Genomic DNA, 23,265 nt, shown 5'->3' with positions numbered 1-23,265 from the left:
ATAGTAGTGAAGTGGAAATCATTGGGAGAGGCCTTTGTTTATCAGAGGACGTCCTGTGGCTGAAATGATGATGATGAATCTAAAAAATGCATAGTTTATTAAATACATCAGCGTGGGGAAGTAAAAACCAAATCCTCCATTAGCCTCTGAAAAGTTAGATGTCGTTTTCATTCAAAAGATACTAAATGGGATGATGATGATGATGAAAATTGCATCCACAGGCATCACTCAACTATTTCTAGCTTAATAATAAGGGCTTATTCAGATGTTTATACATATATACGTTTTCCTAACAGGGGAAGGTTAGTAAAGGTATTTTCGGCAAGTTGTGTCTTATTTGTGGCTCCGCGACACAGCGAGATAGTGACGGCACTTGGGCGGGTGCCATACAGGAATGTCCTGGCCACAGGCCATGGGGTACCCCCAAAAAACAGCTAGGCATACGGCTGAGGTTAACGATAAAGTCCTTGCTAGGCCCTAGACTATGTACCTATTATCTTTTAATACAGATGAGAATGAGGTTCAGAGAGCTTTTGATGGAAACACACTCAGCCCACAGTTCTTACCTATAATTACACATTTGTGTACCTGTCTAGATTGTTGTAATCTACATTAATTACTGTGTTGTATGTTTTGGTGTAACATTTTATGTCAATAAAGAATTTATTATTATTATTTTTTAGGCTTTTTTTTACTCGAAGTCCATAAGTTCTTCAGTATAACGTTAACTCACGGGCTCATGCCATTATTATTATAAAAAAACCACACTCGCCTTCTTATTGACAGCTTCTAAACGAGCGGAATCACCTAAATTTTGCCATTCCTATTTTGTATTACTTGTTGTTAGTTTTGTCTGTACTCGATTCAGCTGTGAAAAAGTCTTGTAGTTACACAATAGTACACGAGGGACTTAACCACTATTTACTTTTAAAAAACTCCACGCTATAAATCTAAACTTCTCAAGTGCTTCTACAAAAATCCCCACAATAGTCTTATTTCGAAAACGCGCCATCTGTTAGCAGTTTGCGGTCACCATTCGTCACTCGATTCGGATTAGTTGTTATGGCCGAAGTGACGTTTACATTAGTGCCATTAGACTTATGCGACCGCACGCTTAACAAAAAGGCAAACAAACCGACAGACATAAAACAGCGGTAACTAGAGTTAAGTTAACTGCCACGCGTTTAACGTGCGGTTAGCGGGTTGTCAATGCTTTGGGAGCACCGGCCTTTGGATGGATACTATTATTGTGCTATTTTTATGTGTGAACTGAAACTACATAGTTTTAACTATAGAAATGACAATCTTCTTCGTGGCCTAGTAGAGACGGTCTGCAAGATTGAGTCATGTCTTAGTCTCCAGTCATTCATAGTAAGAAATCAACAACAAGTTTTTTACAACCAATACGAAAGTTCAGTTATTTTTCGCAATTGGACCACAATGTAAATAGAATAAGTACAATTTCGTTCATTGCTCGCAGCTGGACTTCAGTGTAATAGAATTTCGAATAATAGTGCGTCAAAAATTTAGGTAGAGTCAATTAATTAACAATAAAAATTCAAAAATATGTAACTCTTTGCCAATTAAGTTACAAATGTACCAATTTACTTTTCGCCATTTCCAAACCTTTTTACAATTAACTTTTTAATACTAAGTTCGTGACAGTATTTGATTAGCCAATTACTTAAGCAATGCCACGGGCAATACCTAGTCGATTTTCTCATTGATACAAATAGAAATTATTCCCTAATAGACAAATATCTTTCCATAACTTAGTGTATGAGATCCCATACAACTTGCACAACAGGCTACACATTTTTCATTGCAAAATATACCCTATTCCAACTGCATAAAATCTATGTTTACCTTGACGAGCTGTCATACCATAGACAAAGATTTTAATGGGCACAAAACACTGCGGTCGTCCTGACCGCAGACTCTCGTCAAGTATACTTAAGTAAGTATTAAGTATAGTAAGTAGCATTGTAAGTTATATGCAATCGAGTGCATTCCGATGGGAAGTGATTTGTGAGTCAGCGGCTAAGTATGTCTGACTAAGTCTTAAGTTTAGTTTAAATCAGCCTACTTGAAATGTCTTGATTTTTATTGCACAAAAAGGATTTTTTCTATGACATGTACCAAAGCTAGGTCAGCAACTAACAATAAAGAACAATATCTTCTTAACTAATGAGAAACTTTGTATTGTTCCAATCAGTGTGCCTACCATGAGTTTACGTTAGGTGTGCTCGCTAGCAACTGCGTAAAAAAATGACATTTAAATGTGAACAAACATATTGTGCAGCGCCCCTAGCGGCTACTTTCAAGAAATAAAATCTTCATAGAATTTTTTGACGTATTCGCTAGCGAGCTCACCTAACGTAAACTCATGGTAGGCACACAGAAAACTGTTCATCGATCGATTTTAAATCGATTGTAGAGTCCTGGTTCCGCCGCTCGGCAATAGATGGCGTTGTTGAGGAACACATTTTCGTTCAGTATAACCTCACTACTTTTGAAGTAAAGAGCAATTTTTACTTTATTTTATTAACAAAAGCTTAGTACATCAAATATTAAATTTTTATATAAGTAGTTATTGCTGTTAGTGGTGAATCCAATTTGAATTAAAGGACACATAAATTAGAATATAAACAATTCAAATAAAGATCTACAATATTTTTTCGCAATATTTTCTTTGAGTTTTCCCATTTAATACGTAACAAAAAATACTCTCGCACGATTGAAAACCAAAACAATATTACGCCGGTGGCTTACTGAAACAAAAACGCAATATTACGAGCGTATACCCCGTAATTGAACGCCGTATGTAAATACATCTCAGTATTTATGCGCGCCTGGTACTCGCAGGTGGGACCCGCTATATGGCGAATGCTATCTTCCGTTTTAATTTCATTATTGAGGAAAACAAGACAATATTGTGAACCATATTGTCATATAAAAACACTATATTGCCGACTTTATAAACGATATTGCCTGTTTTTAAAGTAGGTAACAACGAAAATGATATTGAGTGTAAATGAGATCTAAAGAGTAAAAAAAAAAACAAACGCGTCACAACAACGCTAACAAGCTCTGAAAATAACATTTGCCTATCTCGCAAATAGCTTCGTAACATTGTAGGACACCGCGTACAGTACACGCATAAATCTCTATGATTTCGCATAAATTTGCATCGTAAGCGACGTGGCTTGACAGCATTTAGCACTTCATATAATTAGAACAAAAGGTCTTCGCCCAATCAGCCCCGTCCAAATGACATGCGCGGTTAAATTAAAATAACTCGAGCGATAGACGATTTAAAAACTTAGTTGTGTTTTGTTTATGGATGGTAGCTTTTGGGACTGGCCGGATAGAATATTATTTAAGAAAATAACTTGATTCGATTTTAAAATTTCAAAACTTTAAAAAGAAAGTTCTTAGTGAATTTTTTTTTAATTAAAACCTTTGTTTGTGTCTTCTCATTATAAAAATGATGTTTTAATATCTCATTAAAATTATAATTAGGAACGCTGTTTATTTTAAGCAATACTGATTTTAAATGCAGAACAGCCAAAGAAATACATTTTAAACAGCCTACTTTTATGCAGAAAAAGTGACGGCTAAAAATGACAAGAACTCCACAGCTTAAAAAATCGTGACAGCCAAAGACTAGCCATCAAAAGGCCAGTTTCAGTGGCCAGTATTCGCGTTGACGTTCAATTAGTAGCAAAAGAGATACGTGGGCCGAACGCCATCGCGCCGTGGCCATAATTAAAAATAAACGGGTGTGTCGGTGTTTACAGTTTTAAACGCAGGGCTACCGCTAGAACTGTTTGAAATTTGGCGGTTGGAAAAAGGTTTTTAATGAAAACACAACGGTTTTTCATGGGGTAAAAAGTACCTAGTTGATAGAAAAACATCCCAACCGAATCGAGAGCCTCCTCCTATTGTTGCAGACTTTTTTTATGCATAACAAGGCAGTATTTGACCACAATCGCACCTGGTGTTAAGTGGGATGAAGTCTAGGATGGTACATACTCTGTTAATGAGAAATTCCACTTTTTATGGAAGTTGGTTAAAAAAGTCACTTTTAGACTGATATTGACTGTAGCAAGCTCCCGTTTAAAAACTATCTGAAATCTTAGTTGCATGCAAATATCTACATTTGATAAATGTGCGCGTGTATCTTTGTAGTGATAATTTATTGGTCATGATTAATATTCGATTTTTTCGTTTCAGTTTCACTTACATTTCGAAGGTATTTTACATAATCCATCGATTAATATTGTCTTCTATGATTATTCATACGATTGCCTATCATCAACGCTCACGTGAACCAACATAGCTATCGTCCATCTCGAATGGCTCTTTTTAATTAAATCGATTATTTTAGAAAGATTATTCGTTTGTATCGATAACAATCGGTGTTATTTGTTTTCGTTATTACTGTTTTAATGCCTTCTAAGAAAGTGTCGATGTGTATCGCCTCGGAATTGGTTTCTCAAGTGGATGTCTTTTACTGCCTTTTGTCAGTCGGTTAAATTAAGTGTGGTGTAGGTGGCAATATTATTTACTTTGGTAATAACTTTGGGTATTAAGATTTCTATCGCATTATGTTAAAATTATATGCCTCCAGTCATATAAGCATGTGTATTGGATGAATGTGAAACATCTTAATTTATAGAGATTTTACAGTCTCAGGCCTACAATTTACAATCCCACTCTGTTTCATCTAAATTTTCACATGTACATTACATTGATCCCGTTGTCTGAGCATAGCATAAATTAGATGGCGCATTGTAAAATGTCCAAAGACATCTAGTGACGTTATAGCTTGTCTTTGCCCTACAAAACATAAGGTAGAGTTGCATTTTGACAGCTCGTAGAAAGTGTATCAATTGTCAACTGCTCTATTTTTAACGAGACCATTGTTTTCCATAGCTGTCTTCAAGCCATCATCATCAGCCGATGGTGTACAAAAGTGGTGGTACTCAAAGCAAGTTATATAATAATATGATATAATATAAGTGGCCTGAAAAGGCCCTACATACTACATTTAATATTTTTTTAATGCAGAATAAGGCAGGTATCTGACCGCAATCACACCAAATGATACATGAGATGTAGTTTAGAATGGTACATACCTGCCCTGTAACTGATGTCTTAGAAAAGATTTTAAACTAAGGCTGGGTTGCACCATCTTACTTTAACTTTCACAAACGTCAAAAATCTGTCAAACTCCATACAAAAAACACCGGTTATTTACGGTCCAAGTTACCCACCCACCCAGACCCCACCCACAACCCTTAGGTGGTGCTACTCAGCCTAAGAAGTTAAACGTGTATCATTCCTGAAATTTAAATTTGAATTTAGAATATAAACATGTTTCATCCCTGAAAGCTGAAGTGACGTTGGCGTCACTGTCGCGGCATGCGCGGTGACGTCACGCGCCGCGACGCGTGCGCCTGATTGATGGCGCAGGCGCTGAAGCGTTCGAATTTCGAACCGTTTTCAAAATGGAACGGAATTTTTGCAGCTTTTCTGAAGTGGCCTGATATCATTTCTTTTTTGAGATAGGTCAGGCAGAGTTTATTTAAAAGTAACTATTTTTTTTATTTGGATTAGATTCAGATTTTTTAAGAATATAGAGTCAAGGGTCATAGGACTCATAGGCAACTTTTCTAATCGGCAAAAGCTAACAAATTATAAACAAAGATGCTAATATATACTAATAATTTAAATGTAAGTGGTATTATGAGTTGAAGAAATCATATTCACTGCCTGCAACTGCATAATATGAAAGGCACATACACTAAGGCTGAGTCTTACTTTAACTTTAACAGACGCCAAAATCTGTCAGATTCCATAACTATAAAGTTACGGTTAAAGTAAGGTGCTAGAACTCAGCCTTAACGGTTATAAAGACTAGTAGAAAGTTTACAGCACTTAAGACGACTTTTTTGTTACAAAATGGCATCTTTACAATTACTTAAAATTCAAATTCAAATCTTTTATTGCATATTAAGTTACTTAAGATCTAGAATAGTCGTTAGCACCAAAATAGGCGTTAACAAGAAGCAACGTCCCCGTAGGTCCACTGTCATGGCGTCCGTTATGACACGCGTGTCAAACGTCAGAAGCGTTCAAACAATGCACTAGCGGACAAACAAACAAACAAAATGCGGAATTAGCGGCTTCCAGGCGGGCCTGTCTTCTATATTTATGTCGCCAATATGTTATTAAGCTAGAATTATAGTTGGAACTAGCGGCCGCCCGCGACTTCGTACGCGTGAATCCCGTTTTTCCCGCTAATTCCCGTTCCCGTGGGAATTTCGGGAATTCCTTTCTTAGTGCACCTCTACGGTACCTAAGCTACGTCCCTTCCAAATTTCAAGTGCCTACGTTTAGCCGTTTAGGCTGTGCGTTGATCTGTCAGTCAGTCAGTCAGTTTCTCCTTTTATATATTTAGATTCTTGATGTCTGTCCAAATATAACTATGTCACAATAAAATCTGCAAGAACTCTATCAAAATAGGACATCTATAGAATCTATGAATGGGATTCTAAACACTTATTTTATATTTAATGTTATTGTTTCGTTTCATCAATAACAAATGAAAACGAATATTCGTTCATTGAATGAATGCTCTTTCAGTTTAGGTACCTAATTCCAAGATGTATATCATCAAATTCAAATGAAAATTCACAACTGAAACTAAATTGAAACTAAGTAGACCGTACAACATCAATAAACCAATCTTCTCAATAAATTAATAGCTATTAAAGGAAAATAAAAGGCCTTTGTCCAGCAGTGGACGTTATTTGGCTGAAACGAACGAAAGAAAGGAAAATATAGGATATGCAAAACCTGTACTATACTTATTATTTACAAAGCCACCCTGTATACAGTATATCTAAACCGCCGCAACGAGGTGGGCGGACGCCGCCCAACGGTTTTTGCTCCACGCGCCGAAGGTAGGTGGAGATTCGTTCAAGAAATGCAAAAAAACCGTTACATGTGACGAGTTTGTTGCAAATTATGATGTCACTACTTTTCAATTATAGATCAATAAGTATTTTTAATCTTGGTTTTCACGTAATATTCAGTAGGATTTTCCGAGAAAGAAAAAGATTTTCTGACAAAAAAAAAAGAAAATTGTTACCAATCTAATAGTGTTCTCAATATTATTAAAAGCACTTGAAAGAAACCTTTATTTTATTCAAGATTTGGTATTTATGTTGAAGCAAATTATATGCTTTGAGAGCTTTTTCCCTTAATCAGAACAATCTGCAATTTCAGCCTAATTTTGCACTTATTTAATGTCAAAATATCTACTATGTCTAACTTACTACACCCTGCATGGATATCTATGCATTTGAGTGACGCTGATCGCAACTGTCAAGCGACGAAACATCCCAATTAACATCCTAATTACAGAAGTAATGAGAAGTACCAGGAAAGCATAACCACGGCGATATACTCCCATATTTATGCGCGCAAGACGCACAGCGCATCTAATCCCGGGATCGGGCTAACTGCATTTAACGACGCGTTTATTTTAGTCAGAATAAATGATCGCGAATGCCCGCCCGTTTATGACGGCGGCCATGACAGTAATATTTGCGTTGCACCTGATTTATTTCGCACCTACGGTCGCCATCGTAAACCGCGCGCTTTACGGCCGCGGAACGCCCGAGACTGCTCAATTAGACGCACCCAATTCGAATTTCGAATCGACGATAGCGCCGCGGAATTCGAAGGAACTAGATTTCACTGTTTTCCAAGAATGACCCTAATCCATTTTAGTTTTGTATGATTTCGTGTTGCATGTCTTTTTTGATTACGCAGATGCTCTATATTCTCTGTTATTATTGAGCCCGATAGTGAAAGTTTTACCAAAGTGTAACAACACGATCAATTTCATCCAAACGTGTAACACTTGACAGCACATTAAATATACTAGCGCCAAAACAACTGTCCTTCTCCCGTGACGCTTTATCTGCACCAAAAACTTGGCACACCATCTCCGAGATTTTTGGCGGCGCCCGCCAACGGTTTCCCTGCACTTTGACGCCAAATCCCCATTTCCCGCACTTTCGAGTTCCATCACGGACAGATATTAAGACGATTTACGATTCGGGGCCGGTTTTTTAATCCGCTTAACATGCGATCGGCGCGCGTCAGTAATACATTTTCGTCACGTCCTTATTCAAATAACAATTAGCTGCAAGCTAGACGACACCCACTTAAGAATTCAGCGCTTTTGTAAACGTCACGCTCGAGCCGGAACTGTCATAATAAGATTCCGAGCTCGTTCCAAATCCAAACGGCCGATTGACGGAGTGCGTCTCTAATTAGCGTTCGATTTTCAAAATGTTGCACAAACGGTATCCAATCATCTCTAACCCGCGGCGTGGCGGCCATATTTCGTTAAATTGCCGTTAAAATTGTCGAGTACAAGATCGCATCGCAGCCGGCTCAATATCGAGTGATCAGTGTAAGGCCGATGACATCGTGCGGTTTTTTGATAATATTTCCAGTTGGTTCTTTTTGTTTTGGTATTAATTTACGTCTTGAGATATGGGATGATACAGCAGGTAGGGTCGGCTTACCACGCACACATGCGCGTCAATCAGTGTACGTTTACAGAGGAATTCTGTTTAAATGTGGATGACATTTTGGTTGCATTTCAGCGTTTTGCAAAACAAAATCTTAAGCGCGCAAAACGAAGGCGACGCATATTTCGCATTTAGATGCAATGAGACATGTCACTGAAGTGGCTGAGATGTTGAAAGGGTTTTCTGATGACTAAACTAAATAGCTATATTTCTTTCATCAGTATGAGACAACAACTGTCACAGATGACCGGTACACTGACGAAGAACGTGGGACAAACTTTACTCTTGACAGTGTCGCGATTGCCTAATGATTGCTGTTTAAAACTGACAAAACATCGGCTCGTAAGAAAGTAAAATTCGCATTTATTTAATAAAGTGTTGGTCTATCCGATATTTCATGTTTTTTGTCGCGTCGCCCACGCGGCGGGACCGCGCATTAATCCAGCGCGGTGTGCGGGCCGTATCTCATACGCACGAGGGTCGCCATCAAAGAGGTAAACTTCTAACGAAATCCAGGACTTTTATTGGAAATATTATGTCTCAAAAAAACAAGCGATTTTTCAATTAATATAACAGTGAGTGTCCTTTACTAACACATATATGTACTTCATTGTCTATAAGTAATTTTTTTTAAAGTTTTTAATAACTTTGCACAAAATCAGTCATCCAGGTTAGTGCGTTACTGGTGCGTGGTTTGCCGAAAAGTCCAACTTAGTTACAAATGAGACACTGAAACCCATAATGTCAGCATGTTTTTGATATCATTCACACCATTCCACACAAGACTAAAGCCTTATTGGTTTATAAATCCAAAACTGTTCAAACATGACTTTGAACATATCCCAACCAAACCCACTCGTGTGGTCACCCGACTCGCTCCGCCACCAGCGCAAGAGACGGTACGTAACATTATACTCACCTGATTAATCCTTACTATTCCTGAGCAAGCGACATCGTCATTTATTTACAACTTGTTTTTACTTTATTCATATGGCAATAGAAATATTATAATTGTCTTTCGTTTGACTGACAATGACCTTAATGAGCAACCTCCATTGTCATAAACGACAATAATAAATGAATAAATGTACGCGCGTTTGTAAAACACGTGTTGTTTGTAATAAGGCAGATGATTTCTTTAGACGATACCTACTTGAAGTTCAGCACTTCAAAAAGTCGGTTAATTAGTACTTAATAGAGTTGTAATAAGCGCGATTTTTGCAACAAAAATATATTGCCAGATATGCTGACGACTGTCCGATGGTGGGTCATTCTTGTATTTTAAACAGTAGACACTTATAACTGGCCAGTTAGAAAAAATGCTTAGTACTAAAATCGAAATTTTACTAAACCAAAAAAAAACCTACACCGTAAAGCTTTCAAGTGAGCATGGTTAGCCACATCTGAAACTATTTAAACCAGTGTTTTTTAACCTTTTTCGTGACACGACCCAAGAATTATTTTTTTTATTTTGAATGAGGGCACGTCTTCTCTTTCAAATTCACAAATTCCTTATAATTTTTTACTTATATTATTCCAAATGCACTCACAAATTCCTTATAAGTAACATTATTGACTGTAAATTAATAAAAACACTATTAATTGATTACCTAATTATAAAATATTATTTTTGCACAATACCTATCAAGTATAGGAATCTCTTAAATGGTTCTATTCTATTCTACATACACGTGACAATATTTAGCATAAATCCTTTTCATCAAATGACGCAACGTTATTTAGTTAACGAATGCGCAATTTAAGAGCATCGGTGCATATTTAAATAATTTGAGTAATCCCATCAACACATTCCCGTAAACAAAGTTATCCCATTGATTGTGCGGCCGCGTGGAAACAGACAAAACAAAAAAGCCAGTTCAAATCACATAAAAGACATTATTGCCCGTGTTCACAAATGATGCTTGCCTAAGTGAACCAGCAAATCGCACGCAAAGCGTTGAATAGAGCTCTGTAATTGGTTCGTGTGTCACCCTGTGTGGCCACGCGCACTGTAAGACCTTATAGTTTGTGAATACAGGACTACAGGTGTAGGACGTAGGTGTCGTTTCAGCAAAATTTAATTACGTCTTCTACTAGAAAAAGGCCTCTATCATAGATTTTAGGAAGCTAAATGATGTCCACTAATGGGCAAAGGCGTCCCCTGAATCACAATGTAGAAAATATTTCGTGTCATCAGTCAAAGGAAGTCCACAGCTGGACAAAGACCTCCAATGATTTTCACAACGGCCGGTCCTGCGGTGCTTGCGTCCAAGCGTTTCGTTCACTTGTCGACTTTACTAATTATAATTAAATTATTGTAGGTATGTCAGGCGTTTCGCAATAGATCTAGACTAGACTACTACAATAATAAAGTTAAAAATTGTAGATTACATTAAATCTATAGTTACTGCCACATAAACGTACAAAAAATATTTTTTGATTACAGTTCTTAAGAAAAAAAATTGATAGAATTTTTTAAAATAAAAAACACTTTAATACATATACTTATGACATTGTGGTCTGTCCTAGCTGTTCTCTTCGCTCCTCAAATGACCCTAAACATCTAATCCATGGCGTCGTCATTCAGCTCGTCATCCATTTGCATTTTGATGGAGTGCGCCCTCCTGCTCCCTCGCAGGTGTCCAACTGGTGGTGATTTACTCATTGAATCACCCACTTTTTAACCCCATTTTATATTGCACTATAGAGAGAAAAAAATTCAGTTTTGGTAAAATATTGATAAGTTCATTGGAAAGTTTAAGTATATGCAATCTTGTAATAACTGCTATTATGCAAAAATAAATATTAACGTAATTTCATGTTGACTGTATCTTCTTTGAAAAAGTTTCCATAAAATATCATTAGAGTTATAAATAGGTTAGTGGCTATTGAATTTTTTACAAACTCTATTTATGAAAAGTATTTCAGAAACTATGTAGGTAAGACACGACAAAGTCACGCAAGAAGTAAATAAAAAACAAATTACCGAAGTACCTTAAATAAATTAAAGAAATAAAAAAGTTTGCTACAAAAATACACGAAAAGTTACTATTAATGGAATGTTACAACTTTACAATTGAGACTTTCACTTTCCTCAAACATCAAAACCACAAACAAAAAAAAAATCATTACAACGTCCTTAGATTCCTCTCATCATTTTGAATTCCGAATCTAAACTTAAAGTCGTAAAGTGCACGTATCTGGCGATCACGGCGCGATGCTATCGCCCCGAGCGAAAAATATGCAGAAATCGCCCCGGGGCAAAAATATGCGAATCACCCGGGGGGAATATTAAGAGATGTAATTTTGCACAATATTCAACAATTAAAATTCAAATTGAAATCAATGCGCGGGCGAGGGCTGTGGTTTATAAGGTTAGGGTTAAATAATTCGGTTTTGCAATTTAAAAATAGTCTCTTCTATTTACGTAGATTTTACTCTGATGTGTAGTTGCTTAGTTGAGTATAACTCTAGTATTATCTAGCTTTTGCCCGTGGCTTCACTCGTCTGAAGTTTAGTTTGTCACAGATCGTCATAAATTATAGCCTATATGTTATTCTGGGTTAAATTCATAATTCTGGGTTAAGGGTAAAGTTTCATCAAAATCCGTTCAGTAGTTTTTGCGTGAAGGAGTAACAAATATCCAGACATCCAGACATCCACACACAAACTTTTGCATTTATAATATTAGTAAGATATTAGTAAGATAAAAACGATGCATGTTCTTAGGACTTTACAGTTCAGGATAATGATTTTCTTAAAGAAAATAAATAGTTTTCATTAGAAAATCTGCTCTTTTCTGAATCTGATTAAGTCTGAATAATTTTCTTATTTTATTTTCTCTTACGAATACGATTTTACTTACGTACAAAGTCACTGTCACGTCGTCTATTTACATAATTATAGAGAATGCATAAAAATCTTAAGAACTTGTATGTTCTTGCCATCAAAGATACTGAAACAACTGTGTAGCGTCCTCTCTCAATACATCAAAGCCGGCTAATCTGCGACCATTACCCACAACTCCACAATCGGCAATGAAACCTACAACTAAAGCACGATAGCCCATAAACCGTCACCTGCGTTCCGATCGTCATAACTATCAAATTGCCCATCAAACGTTTACAAATGCGCGTAAAACGGAACGTGGATTCAACATTGAGTGTACAAAATATTCGTGGATCCAACCAAGTTACTGCTCAGTTAATGGACCATAAAGGCACCCCATAACTTGGCTATCTGGGGCATCGTGGAGTGTTATTCCCTCTTAATTGGCCGTTCCGGGCGGAATCGTCAATTTGAGATATTAAACTAATTTTCAATGTCGTGTAATCTGCGAGACGTGAGCCGCAGTTTAAGCGGGAAAAAGCGCCGCGGATTATGCACGACTTGATGTTCCATTTTCGAATGTCCAAAATTTGAATTGTTTGAATAAACAATCGATCGAATTCTTTATTCAAATTGCTTTTGATGATAACAAAAGAATGATAAAAGTGATGTGGTTGTAAAAGTATCGATAATGCTTATTATGCAAAATAACGAATGAAGAATAAGAAACAAGTATTTTTACGAAAATTACTTTTCTTATTTTGATTATATGCTCATAAAGCTGAATCTACATCAGTGTGTAATAACAATATACTATTTTTTCTGAAACCAAATCCCTATTTTAAATTATCTCTATGTAAATAATAAAACCCTGTAATATTATTTTCTGCAACCCAAAATCTCCCCAATAAAGTAAAAAATTGACACTCGAAATCGCAATTCAGCAGCGCTCCGTAGTAATTAAACCGACCCCAGAACAATGGAGCGTCGCTGCGACGGGCGACAGTCGTTAAGCGCACGCAGCGTTTTCGCTGACGAACCGCTGCGTCGCCGCTCGGGGCCATTAACGAATTTGAGGGAAAGCGCTTAAATTGTTGCGCTTATGCTTTAATGGTATATTATGGACTGTATAGTTAATGGGGATAGATAACGAATGGATGAGTTTAATTTAAACTGTCAATTAAAATGCTGAATTAAAATTATTGAAGTAAAACTATGGCTTGTGTCTCATCATAATAAACCAATTAGAGATACTAGGTCTAGTACATCTAAAATAATATTTATCTTAATAATCCAAGAGGCTGAGTTACATCACCTTAACCTCAATCGTTGTTTTTGTATGACAGACTTTTGACGATTGATATAGTCAAAGTAAGATGGTGCAACCCAGGGAAAGAGTGATAATAAAATTTATGTGGCTATGGCTAATTATGATAATGGATTAGTAATGCTTTTATTAACCGCTATATTTACCAAGTGCAATTTAAAAACAAACAGAAAACCGCCACTTACGCCTATCGCGTCCATAAACACGTCGCAAAGTTTGCATTCCCACGCAAGTTGAGTCACCCAATATCCTCCAGCTTTATGCAATCGAATCCTAGCCAATTTACTGAATCGCTTGCTATCGGAAAAGTTGTTTTAAATCTGGCGTAGTAAGATCTAGTGCGGGCGCACGTTATCGATAGAGTTTCGGGTGCCAATTTTAATTAGCCCCTCCCCCGTCTTCCCCCGGGTGTTTGCAAATAGGAGGGCCAGCAAGAAGCCAATCCATCAAAGCGGACGCATTACGACACCGCGCCTGTCGTGTTCTCGCTCGGGGACACTCGCTCCTGACGGACGGCCCGATGTCGATGTACTTCAGTTTTGAGATGTGATTGAACTTTGATTTACGGAGCGGTTTGACTGACATTTCATTTACGTATTACCAAAAATAGTGAAACACGCACTAATTGAATTTTATTGCAGCGCTTACCTGCTTTGTTGTAACTAGCGCAGAAGTGCTAAATAAAAATAAATTCCATCCTTCTATGGACATATTGACACAATTGACATTTTAAATCCGTTATCAGGCTCAGTTCTGAAGTAGTAGGTAACTTTACTTATTAGTCACAAAAGGAGATCTTGTAGGCTTGTGTCAAGAACTCTTTGAAAAGAACTGCCTTGCTCTACATTTTTTTTTTGAACTGGAAGCAAAACTGGAAGTATTATTAATACCTAATTAGATTAGTAAAAATATGGAATACCATATTATATGGTAATAACCATAAAACTATTCTTAAAAATAGTGCGTCCTTCATCGACTACACCCCATCCCTAGCAGCGCGTGCTTTCAGTCGATTGGCGTAACTGGATAGTGCTGCACTCGCCGCTGCGTCGGCTCGACGGATCGCTCGTGCGACCACGATATTTTGGGATAATTAACTTCGCCATGCTTTGTAAAGATGATTAATCCTCCATAAATACCCATTTTCGTTACTCAAATAATTGTAAGTACTTTACAGTGTGGTAGGTATGATAATAACATGTTCCTACTTAAAAATTAAAGTGTGTAAGAAGTTACTTTTACCCTCATTATAGTGACTCTACCTAATAAAATATTGTTTCAAATTCATAAGTCATGACGAATTTCAGACAGCAGACTGCATTTATGTGATGCCTAAAGTAAATATCTGATACAAAATAATCCCTGACGTTACCTTCAAGCTTCAGACACTTTTAAGTAATAATACACTGTAAACACAAGTTTTAAATGCAGGAAAAAGTCTCTCTAACCTACAAAATGATCTGATGATGAACCTACAAGAAAGAGATGGAGGGAGATCGTGCGGACAACCGATGTGAACAACGCCTCAACGTGACCACGACCGCTCTGCCAAGAGCGTAACGAATAAGAAGAAGAACCTACAAAAATGCGATATCAAGAAAATAACAGTAATAATGCCAAAGAAAAGCAAAATCTACGAGAAACACACGATTAATCTGCAGCTCCCCCAGGCTCGGTGGCGCGCGTGCCGGCGCACCGGGGTCGCGGATTCGGTGTCGGGTTGCGGCCAATCCGCTTACACTGCAAACACCGCGGGATGGATTAGCTATCTACCCGTGTTGTGGTGAATGACCCCTGTGCCGAAATATTTGCAATAGCGAAGACTAGGATAAGATTGAAAATAATTATAATGCAAAAATAGCTACCTTACTGAAAAATTCAGTCCACTTAAAAAACTCATCAACTCAGTTATTAATGCAAGTAGGCTTTTACACGTCACAGTATTAACCCTACCGTCCCTACCACTGCTTCGGGACAATAAATGGGCCAGTGCTGAGAAGAAGCAGCGCAAGAAACTCAGTCACTATTATCAGCCTCAGCTTATTCCTATCTAGTTGACTTCATGAACAAAAATGTTTTTTTCACCATTGCATTGTATGGTTTGTCGAATGACTGCTCTAACCGTTAGTAGTTATATTTGACACAGATTGGATACTAAATATAAAACCCTAGAAATTTATGTTGTGGTATAAAATGTGTGTTATTTACTGAGCTGTTACTTCAAACAGTGGAATAAAAACACTTCAATCTAGGTTTTTTTATTATTTACTAGTTACGTAGGTCATTAACTGTCAAATGAATGGCTTGATGAAAGTTGTTACATCAAATAAAACTAAATAGAAGTGCATTAAAGGATATTTTTCGTTTATTTTGCATACAATCCAAGTAAATTCAAGTTCGCGTTCGGAATAGCAGCGCTATTCCGAACGCGAACCACTTTCGCAAATGCTCTAAAAGAAACTCGATCTCAGCACTTCGTTTGCACAAAAACCATTGGAAGCCATAAAAGCAATTCTATTACATTAGACTAATTTAAATTCTCTTGACTTTTCACACGCATCCCTGTTTATGTTTGTACACTGCCATTTGGGGGTGTATTAGTGAAGATTAGGGGACGTCCGTGTGTGCGACCCTAAGATGAATTAGGGGATTACACACACTGCATCATGCAACTGCACTCTGATTTTGCACGCTGATACGGCTACAGGATGCTCTACAAAAATATATTTTTGAAAATTTTGAAAACGATTCAAATATGAGTTAGATTCTGTTTAAAAAAAACAAGCAGCAATTCACAAAAAAAAACATTTCAAACACGCGCGATACATTTGTATGCATGGAGTTTAAAACGGAGCGAAATCCGCCAAAATAAATCTCCGTAAGCGAATAAAACAATTACACAGACAATAATCCCGTTGTTTTTGTCAAAGTGTAACCGTTTTATTGTGTCTTGTACACCCTATATCGCTGGGGTAGCACCATTGAGGGGCGACGGGTAATGGCCTAAGAGTAATTTTATTACTTTGCCCCTATTACCATCACAATGTGCATGCCACCGGTCCATACGATACGCAGACATTCGACACGTTGCGCTGACATTTGTCGATAACGCGTTGCGCAAGTGCGCATCACTATTCATTACTTTTTTAACTAATTCAAAACTGAAATGCCAGCCAGTAGTGGCAAACTTTTTTCTTTTCCCTGTCTAAAAAATGGCCAGTCACATACTAATAATAATATAACGTGAATTTGTAGGTATCTTTTTGTAACGACTGGAATTTTATTACGTGGATACCTTCCACGAATTTCGTGATAAACACACCAAAAGGAAGAACATTAAACAGATGATTACGAAAAAAAGCAAACAAGTGAACCGTTGCAGCGAATTCTGTTTCCATTATTAACGGGAGCACAAGGAGAGCAGAAATAAGACGGAGTTCGCACCGTACTGATTCGATTTGTTCGTGCCGCGATGAATTTTTGATACGGCTCAGTGCACACTAATTTGTTTATCGTGTTTGGGCCGCGCTCTCCTGCTCTCCTGGTGCCGCCTCAAAATACACGTTAATTATTCACGAAAACAGACGTGTTTCTTCAACGTGCTCTACACGACGTGTGCTCCGTGTATTTTTGTAAAATTCGAGCAAATAAATAGTTGAATTATTGTTTATGTAAGGCAAAACACATGGCTTGAGTCTGCGGAAGTCAGCCTACTGTTTCGCTGCACGCCAGCTTTGTCAATATTGAACAAATGCCCGAGTTTCCGCGCATAAAGGGATAGGTAATTTTATTTACTTCCACAATACCGGGACGCCGATTTGCGTTCGTTTTGCATAACCGTCGCGTGCTTAATTCATGATTAATTCCACGGAATCAATTTGAATTCATAACCGCCCGCAGACGCGATCCCGCGGCCAGATGCGGCTATGAGCCACTCCGAACGACACACACCAAGAATTAATTAAGTGCGCCATAGATACGAATCAGCGGCGTGGCAGGTGATTAAATAAATACAAGTTGGCGTACCTAATTAATATGCCAGACGCACCGCAGATAAGCGACATCTCCCGCGATTCCTGCTCGCCTAGTACCTCGATTAACACATTATTATAATTACGCGAAATTTGTCTTTCCGTACGTGGCAATGGCAAGGAGAACTCGTTAGATATTTATTAAATAGCCACAATTTATGGCGATATTAAATTTAATGTCCCTTAATGTTATTAATATAACGCAGTCGTATTCTTTTACGGTTTCCGAGTGCAATAAAACGCATTTAATTATTGCACAAACACTTGTATTAATTACTGCTTGGTGTTCATTGCCGTTATTGTTATTCTGCTAGTGTGCACTTACATAGCATACGGAGGTACTTAATTATGATGCAGTCGTAATAAGTATTGTGAGGTGTAAGGTAACATACGTTATAAAATGTAGCCTGTCAAAATATGAAGATAGAAGAAGAAACATTTTTATAGTCATAAAACACTGGAACTCAAGAAAAACTTTTCTAGAGTCCAATAAATTAAGATTATTGTAGTTTTTCCACGTCTAATACTGTGTACTGTACGTGCGTTGCCATTTTCAAGGATTCATCATTTTCATTTTGTTTTGTTTAATAGGTATTTTGTTCCTTTTATGAATTTTTAAAATTCTTAAAACAAAAGTTTGAATATTTAAAAAAAGAATCGGTCAAAGCCTAATTGGTACCACCACATCATTTCTCGATCGCAACTCACCAACACATCACGTTTCAACTCACATTTTTGTCGCCAGGTGACGCCAGTAACGCGAGTATTGGCTCCGGGGAGGGCACGGGCGAGGAGGACGACGACACCAACGGCAAGAAGAACCAAAAGAAACGGGGCATCTTCCCGAAGGTCGCCACCAACATACTGCGGGCGTGGCTCTTTCAGCACTTAACGGTGAGTGACAGATTCTTCTTATTGTGTTAAACAGCTTCATCTCATCTTTTAAACGTGCCAAAAGGGTCATAGTCTGAAAACCTACGTCAAATACGTAGGACCAAAATGTAGCGATAGCTTAAACATGCTCTTATAAGCACAGATTCTCTATTTCAGAATGGATTACTGAGCACAATAAAATTTAAAAAAATGATACGTTTAGAAATGTCTCAAATTACACTGGGAAAATCAAATGTATTCCAGCCAGTATGTCCTACCTATCAACGTAATTAAAAAGAAAATTATTTTTAACATTCTGAGTTAAAAGACCAACGCTCTAGCGCTCTAGATCGCTAAGTAGCAGACGCGTCGAGCACCTCCTGAAATATTATGTCGCCCTGGTACTTCTAATACTTGAAGATGCACTTTTGCGCTACCATGTTTGTTTCTAATCGTTAGCGATATGACTTTGTTTATTTATGAATCCATGAAGTCCTGGTAACATGCTACGAAAATAGCGCATAGTTTTGTTACATTCCTGCTTTTGTAAAGTATAATAAAATAACACTATTTGTGAGATAGTTTATGCTATCCTGGTAGTCTAGTTAGATTGATTTCCCTAGGAAAATGGTAAATTATAATGAAACATTATTGTCATTTTCCTGAAGCTATTATGTGTTAGAAAGTTACATTCGTGCCTGTTTCATGTCATACTTTCGTAGCACTTAAATAATGGTTTTCATGTTTTTCTATTCATCGCTTTGTACTTTTCCTACTTTTCCATACTGCCTACTGTCAATACTTCCCGTAGCGTCAGTTTTGTTTAATGGAAACTAAGCGCATAGGAACTATGTGCTTGCAGCGCCACAATACAGCTGAATGCGCTGAAATTGCCAGCGTGTGGAAGTTGAAAAAACATACACAATGCGCCGCCAACTCGGACTTTTCAATTAAAATTTCCAGCGGGAGCAATAAATTTTTCATTGCGTATACAAAGCCGCTTTCAAAGGGCACAACCGTCTCTAAAGACAATCCAAACACAATATGGTAACTGAAATTATTATGTAATTATTGAAAATGGAAATGTAACTGATGGATTTCGACAAAAAGTAAGACATTAGCATAAGAAGGACGTCGAGACAGTCGGTGCAAGACTCACTGTTGCGTAGTAATTTCTAGAATGGGTTTTCGCGCGGGGCGGAGGGGGAGGGGGCTGCAATTTCATTACCGGTCCGGATCCGCGTCCATAAATCACCAGGGCAGAAGGAGCACTCAGGTGACGCCGTCTCCTGAGCCCGGCATTTCTGTTTCGCTCGCAGCGAGCCACCCGAATCCCACTTTCTTTATGGCTATGAATTCCCCGAATTTCCAACGCGATCTACTCCAGTTACAAGTGCGAATTTTAATTACGCTGAAGCTTTTACAATTAGCCTCATGCCTGAAATATTGAGACAGGAATTTATTATTGGATCCGTATCTCCGCTGAAAAAGTTAAAGATTTATTTCCGGCCGTTTTAGAGTTCGAAGTTTAAAAAGTAACCGTCGACAATCGAATTAGGGGCTTTTAGCGTTTCGTTTGGCGCGTTTTTGCGCATCGCTGTCCGCGCCCATTACCGCGCGCCAAATTACTTATAATTGCTTCGCTTAGCGCTAAGTGCTTTCATTACGGCCGGCGCAGCCAGTGACGTGTCAATGGTGGCTCTGCACTCCGCCCTAATTCGTTGTCGAACAACAGTCGTGAGCCATCGACGCGACGTGGATAATGCTCAAATGGACGTGAAAAGATCATTCGACCCACATATCGGGCATGAAACTGCATAGCTGTCAACGTGACGTTTGTAATATTCATTCGATTACGCGGACGGCCGCTGACAGCCACCTGCGGCCAATCAGCGCGGCCTATTCGAATATGGAATCGAATCAAATCTTACAGCGCGGTTACATGCGCGAATCAAACGCTGGAATTAATTCAGGAGACCAAAAAGGCCATTGCAGCCCGGAATTGTCAGACATGGCGATTTGAATGCAGCGCGCCCGCAATATTGGTACCGATCCGAGTGACCGCTGCTTGAATTTTAAAACTGGCCGTGATCTATGTTTTGCGGCGGCCATTCTGAATCGCAATTTCAGTGATTTGCCAAGATTGTCGTTGCCTTTTTGTTTTGAGAGTTGAACAAGTAAATTAAAAGTATTTAAATTGCAGAATATGATTCGTAAATTACAGTTTCCTTCTAAAAACCCAACTTATAATAACACCTAAGGGGGCATAAAGTAATAATAACCAGAAACAAGAATAACACAAGTCAAAACACCATCGTGCGACAGTCGGGACATTCATTAGGGCGCGCGCAAATCTCTTAATACGTACCTGGCGCGCCGAAAACGAAGGCATAATATTGGATAAGAGCCAACGCACACGATGCGTTTCAGCGCCGCACCGCAACCTTTATGAAAAAAGGAAACTATAAAGTAAACGATTAACAATAGTGACTGAGTTTCTTGCGCTGCTTCTTCTCAGCACTGGCCCATTTATTGTCCTGAAGCAGTGGTAGGGTTTAATACTGGGACGTGTAAAAGTGCTTCTTAAAGCCTATTTGCAGAAATAAATGAGTATTATGAGTTTTTATTTAAATGACAAGAGTGCGTGGCGTGGACTTTACCTGCCTAGCTCGCACTTATTGCGTGTCATGTAAGATATGGCTGACAAAGGTGACTGAGTTTCTTCCGCCACTTCTTCTCAGCACCAGCCCATAATGTTGTCCCGAAGTGGTGGTAGGGCAAGCTATATTTGGGACGTGTGTATGAGTACCCTGCAAAGGGTCTATGTACTGAATAAACTACCTATTTCATTTTGTATCATTTTGTATCATTTTGTATCATTTCAAGATTAAGTTCAGTACTTTTCACTTTTTGCACCGCACGTGTGCCCGCCACAGATATTAATTTCTATGTACAGTCACGGAATGAAAAGGTTCGTCAGTTTTCAAATTGATTCCTTCAACGAATCGCGAGCACATATTACCTTTTGAAAATATGTTACAGAGTAATCTCGAGTTAGAGAAAATAATCTTTAACTGTTCGTCAGTAAAGTTCAAAATTATCCAGATCAAAGTTATTTGACGATTTAACTTGTCAAGAAGATTATTATGATTGATAAACTAAAACCTTCTTGTTGGTTCAACCTGTCATTATCTATTAAATAAAAAAAAAACTACATTTTGTAACATTGCACTGATGGGATAGAAAAATAAACAAGCAAAACCTTATTCGTTAGCAAACGTCATATTTATTTAAATGTTAGCAGCAATGTTTCTTGCACGGTTATGTTGGCAGGTTTGACTCTTACAGTACCTAGTGCAAGCGAAAACCGACACTAAGGTGACGAACCTTTTCATTCCGCGACTGTACTTCCACGCAGCGACACCGCTCCGGCGTCGCATCGCCGCCGCAACGCATCGTGTGCTGTGGCCCTTACGGAAAACGAACGAATAATATTGAATAACGCCCCAAAGCCTGTAAGCCGCGGCTAAAAATAATGCTGGCAACACCGAGACAGATTCCAAAGTCTATATTGTTTTTGGTATGTCAGAATTAATGCTGCTTGTACTTTGGCGAACTTTATAATTAGACTTCGAAATGTTTAAGGGGTCGGTCTCCTATACAACAAGTATTATGGAGCAAAACATTTATATTTTATTGCAGAAAAAGATAACAGCAAAGTTTTTTTTGTTGTTTTTAGTCAGGAACATAATTCAAATTTTAATTTATTGAATTCATAATTTAACTAGACAAAAAAAGATTAAAATTAATGCATTTTGAATTACAGCTGTACCTGCCTCGTTACAACATGATTTTCATTATAATTTTAATTAAATACCTGGTTATTTATATCGCGTGCAATAAAACCACCAGGACAACAGATGCTTTAGGAGGTCTACAAACGCGGAATTCCTAGCGCTCGGTGTTCGGTTTCCAGCAAGTATCGGGTTCGCTTTGAGGAGCCGCGTGGCACAATTTATACGTTATTTATGCACATGGACGCACACCGTCCCGGCGTTATGCGCGCCTGGTACTTTATGGTTATTACACGGTCACGTCAAAAGCTAATAGAAATGGAAAATTGCTTCTATTCTCAACAGCGGCTTAATGTGAACATTACATACATCAAACATAACAAAGATGGGTTCATTTTCATCAGTACTAAGAAATTTCTTCTGCTTCGTCGTTCGATTGTTCATGAGACGGATATTTTCAAAAGGAGTGTGTATATTGGACTTAGGTTACCAGCCCTATATTTCTTTCTCGAGCAATATCAATGCGCAGAATTTAGTTTGGTCCCAAAACATTTCCTTATTAGTGTCCGAACTACGGCAGCCCAAAGCCTTTATTTAGGCCGCACTAACCCAATAACGTTCCCCCAAAATATGGCTCAATGCTCGGCCGTTTTTGGTGTTAAAAATCTTGAGGAAACTTGCCTTCCCTAGCTTTATTTAGCAAAAGGGCGCCTCGTAAGTTTCTCCGAGCGGGGCAAATTGCAAGCGAATCCGGGGAACAAGAATTTATTAATATTGGAAGACGGTGGACGGGCCCG

At 38.1% G+C, this 23,265-nt stretch overlaps 1 protein-coding gene across 5 annotated transcripts in view; it reads left to right on the top strand.

Moving 5' to 3' along the window:
- Positions 1-23,265, top strand: part of LOC135080508 (homeobox protein homothorax) — a 341,592-nt gene that overhangs the window by 207,427 nt on the left and 110,900 nt on the right. For all 5 annotated transcript variants that reach the window (XM_063975145.1, XM_063975148.1, XM_063975146.1 and 2 more), the window contains one exon: positions 18,547-18,695. In XM_063975145.1, the coding sequence (XP_063831215.1) occupies positions 18,547-18,695 (149 nt within the window). The remainder of the gene's footprint in view (positions 1-18,546; positions 18,696-23,265) is intronic.

This window comes from Ostrinia nubilalis, chromosome 18, assembly GCF_963855985.1.
Source record: "Ostrinia nubilalis chromosome 18, ilOstNubi1.1, whole genome shotgun sequence".
NCBI lineage: Eukaryota > Metazoa > Arthropoda > Insecta > Lepidoptera > Crambidae > Ostrinia > Ostrinia nubilalis.
The sequence above is the reverse complement of the archived record's forward strand: the minus strand, read 5'-3'. Positions and strand labels throughout refer to the sequence as shown.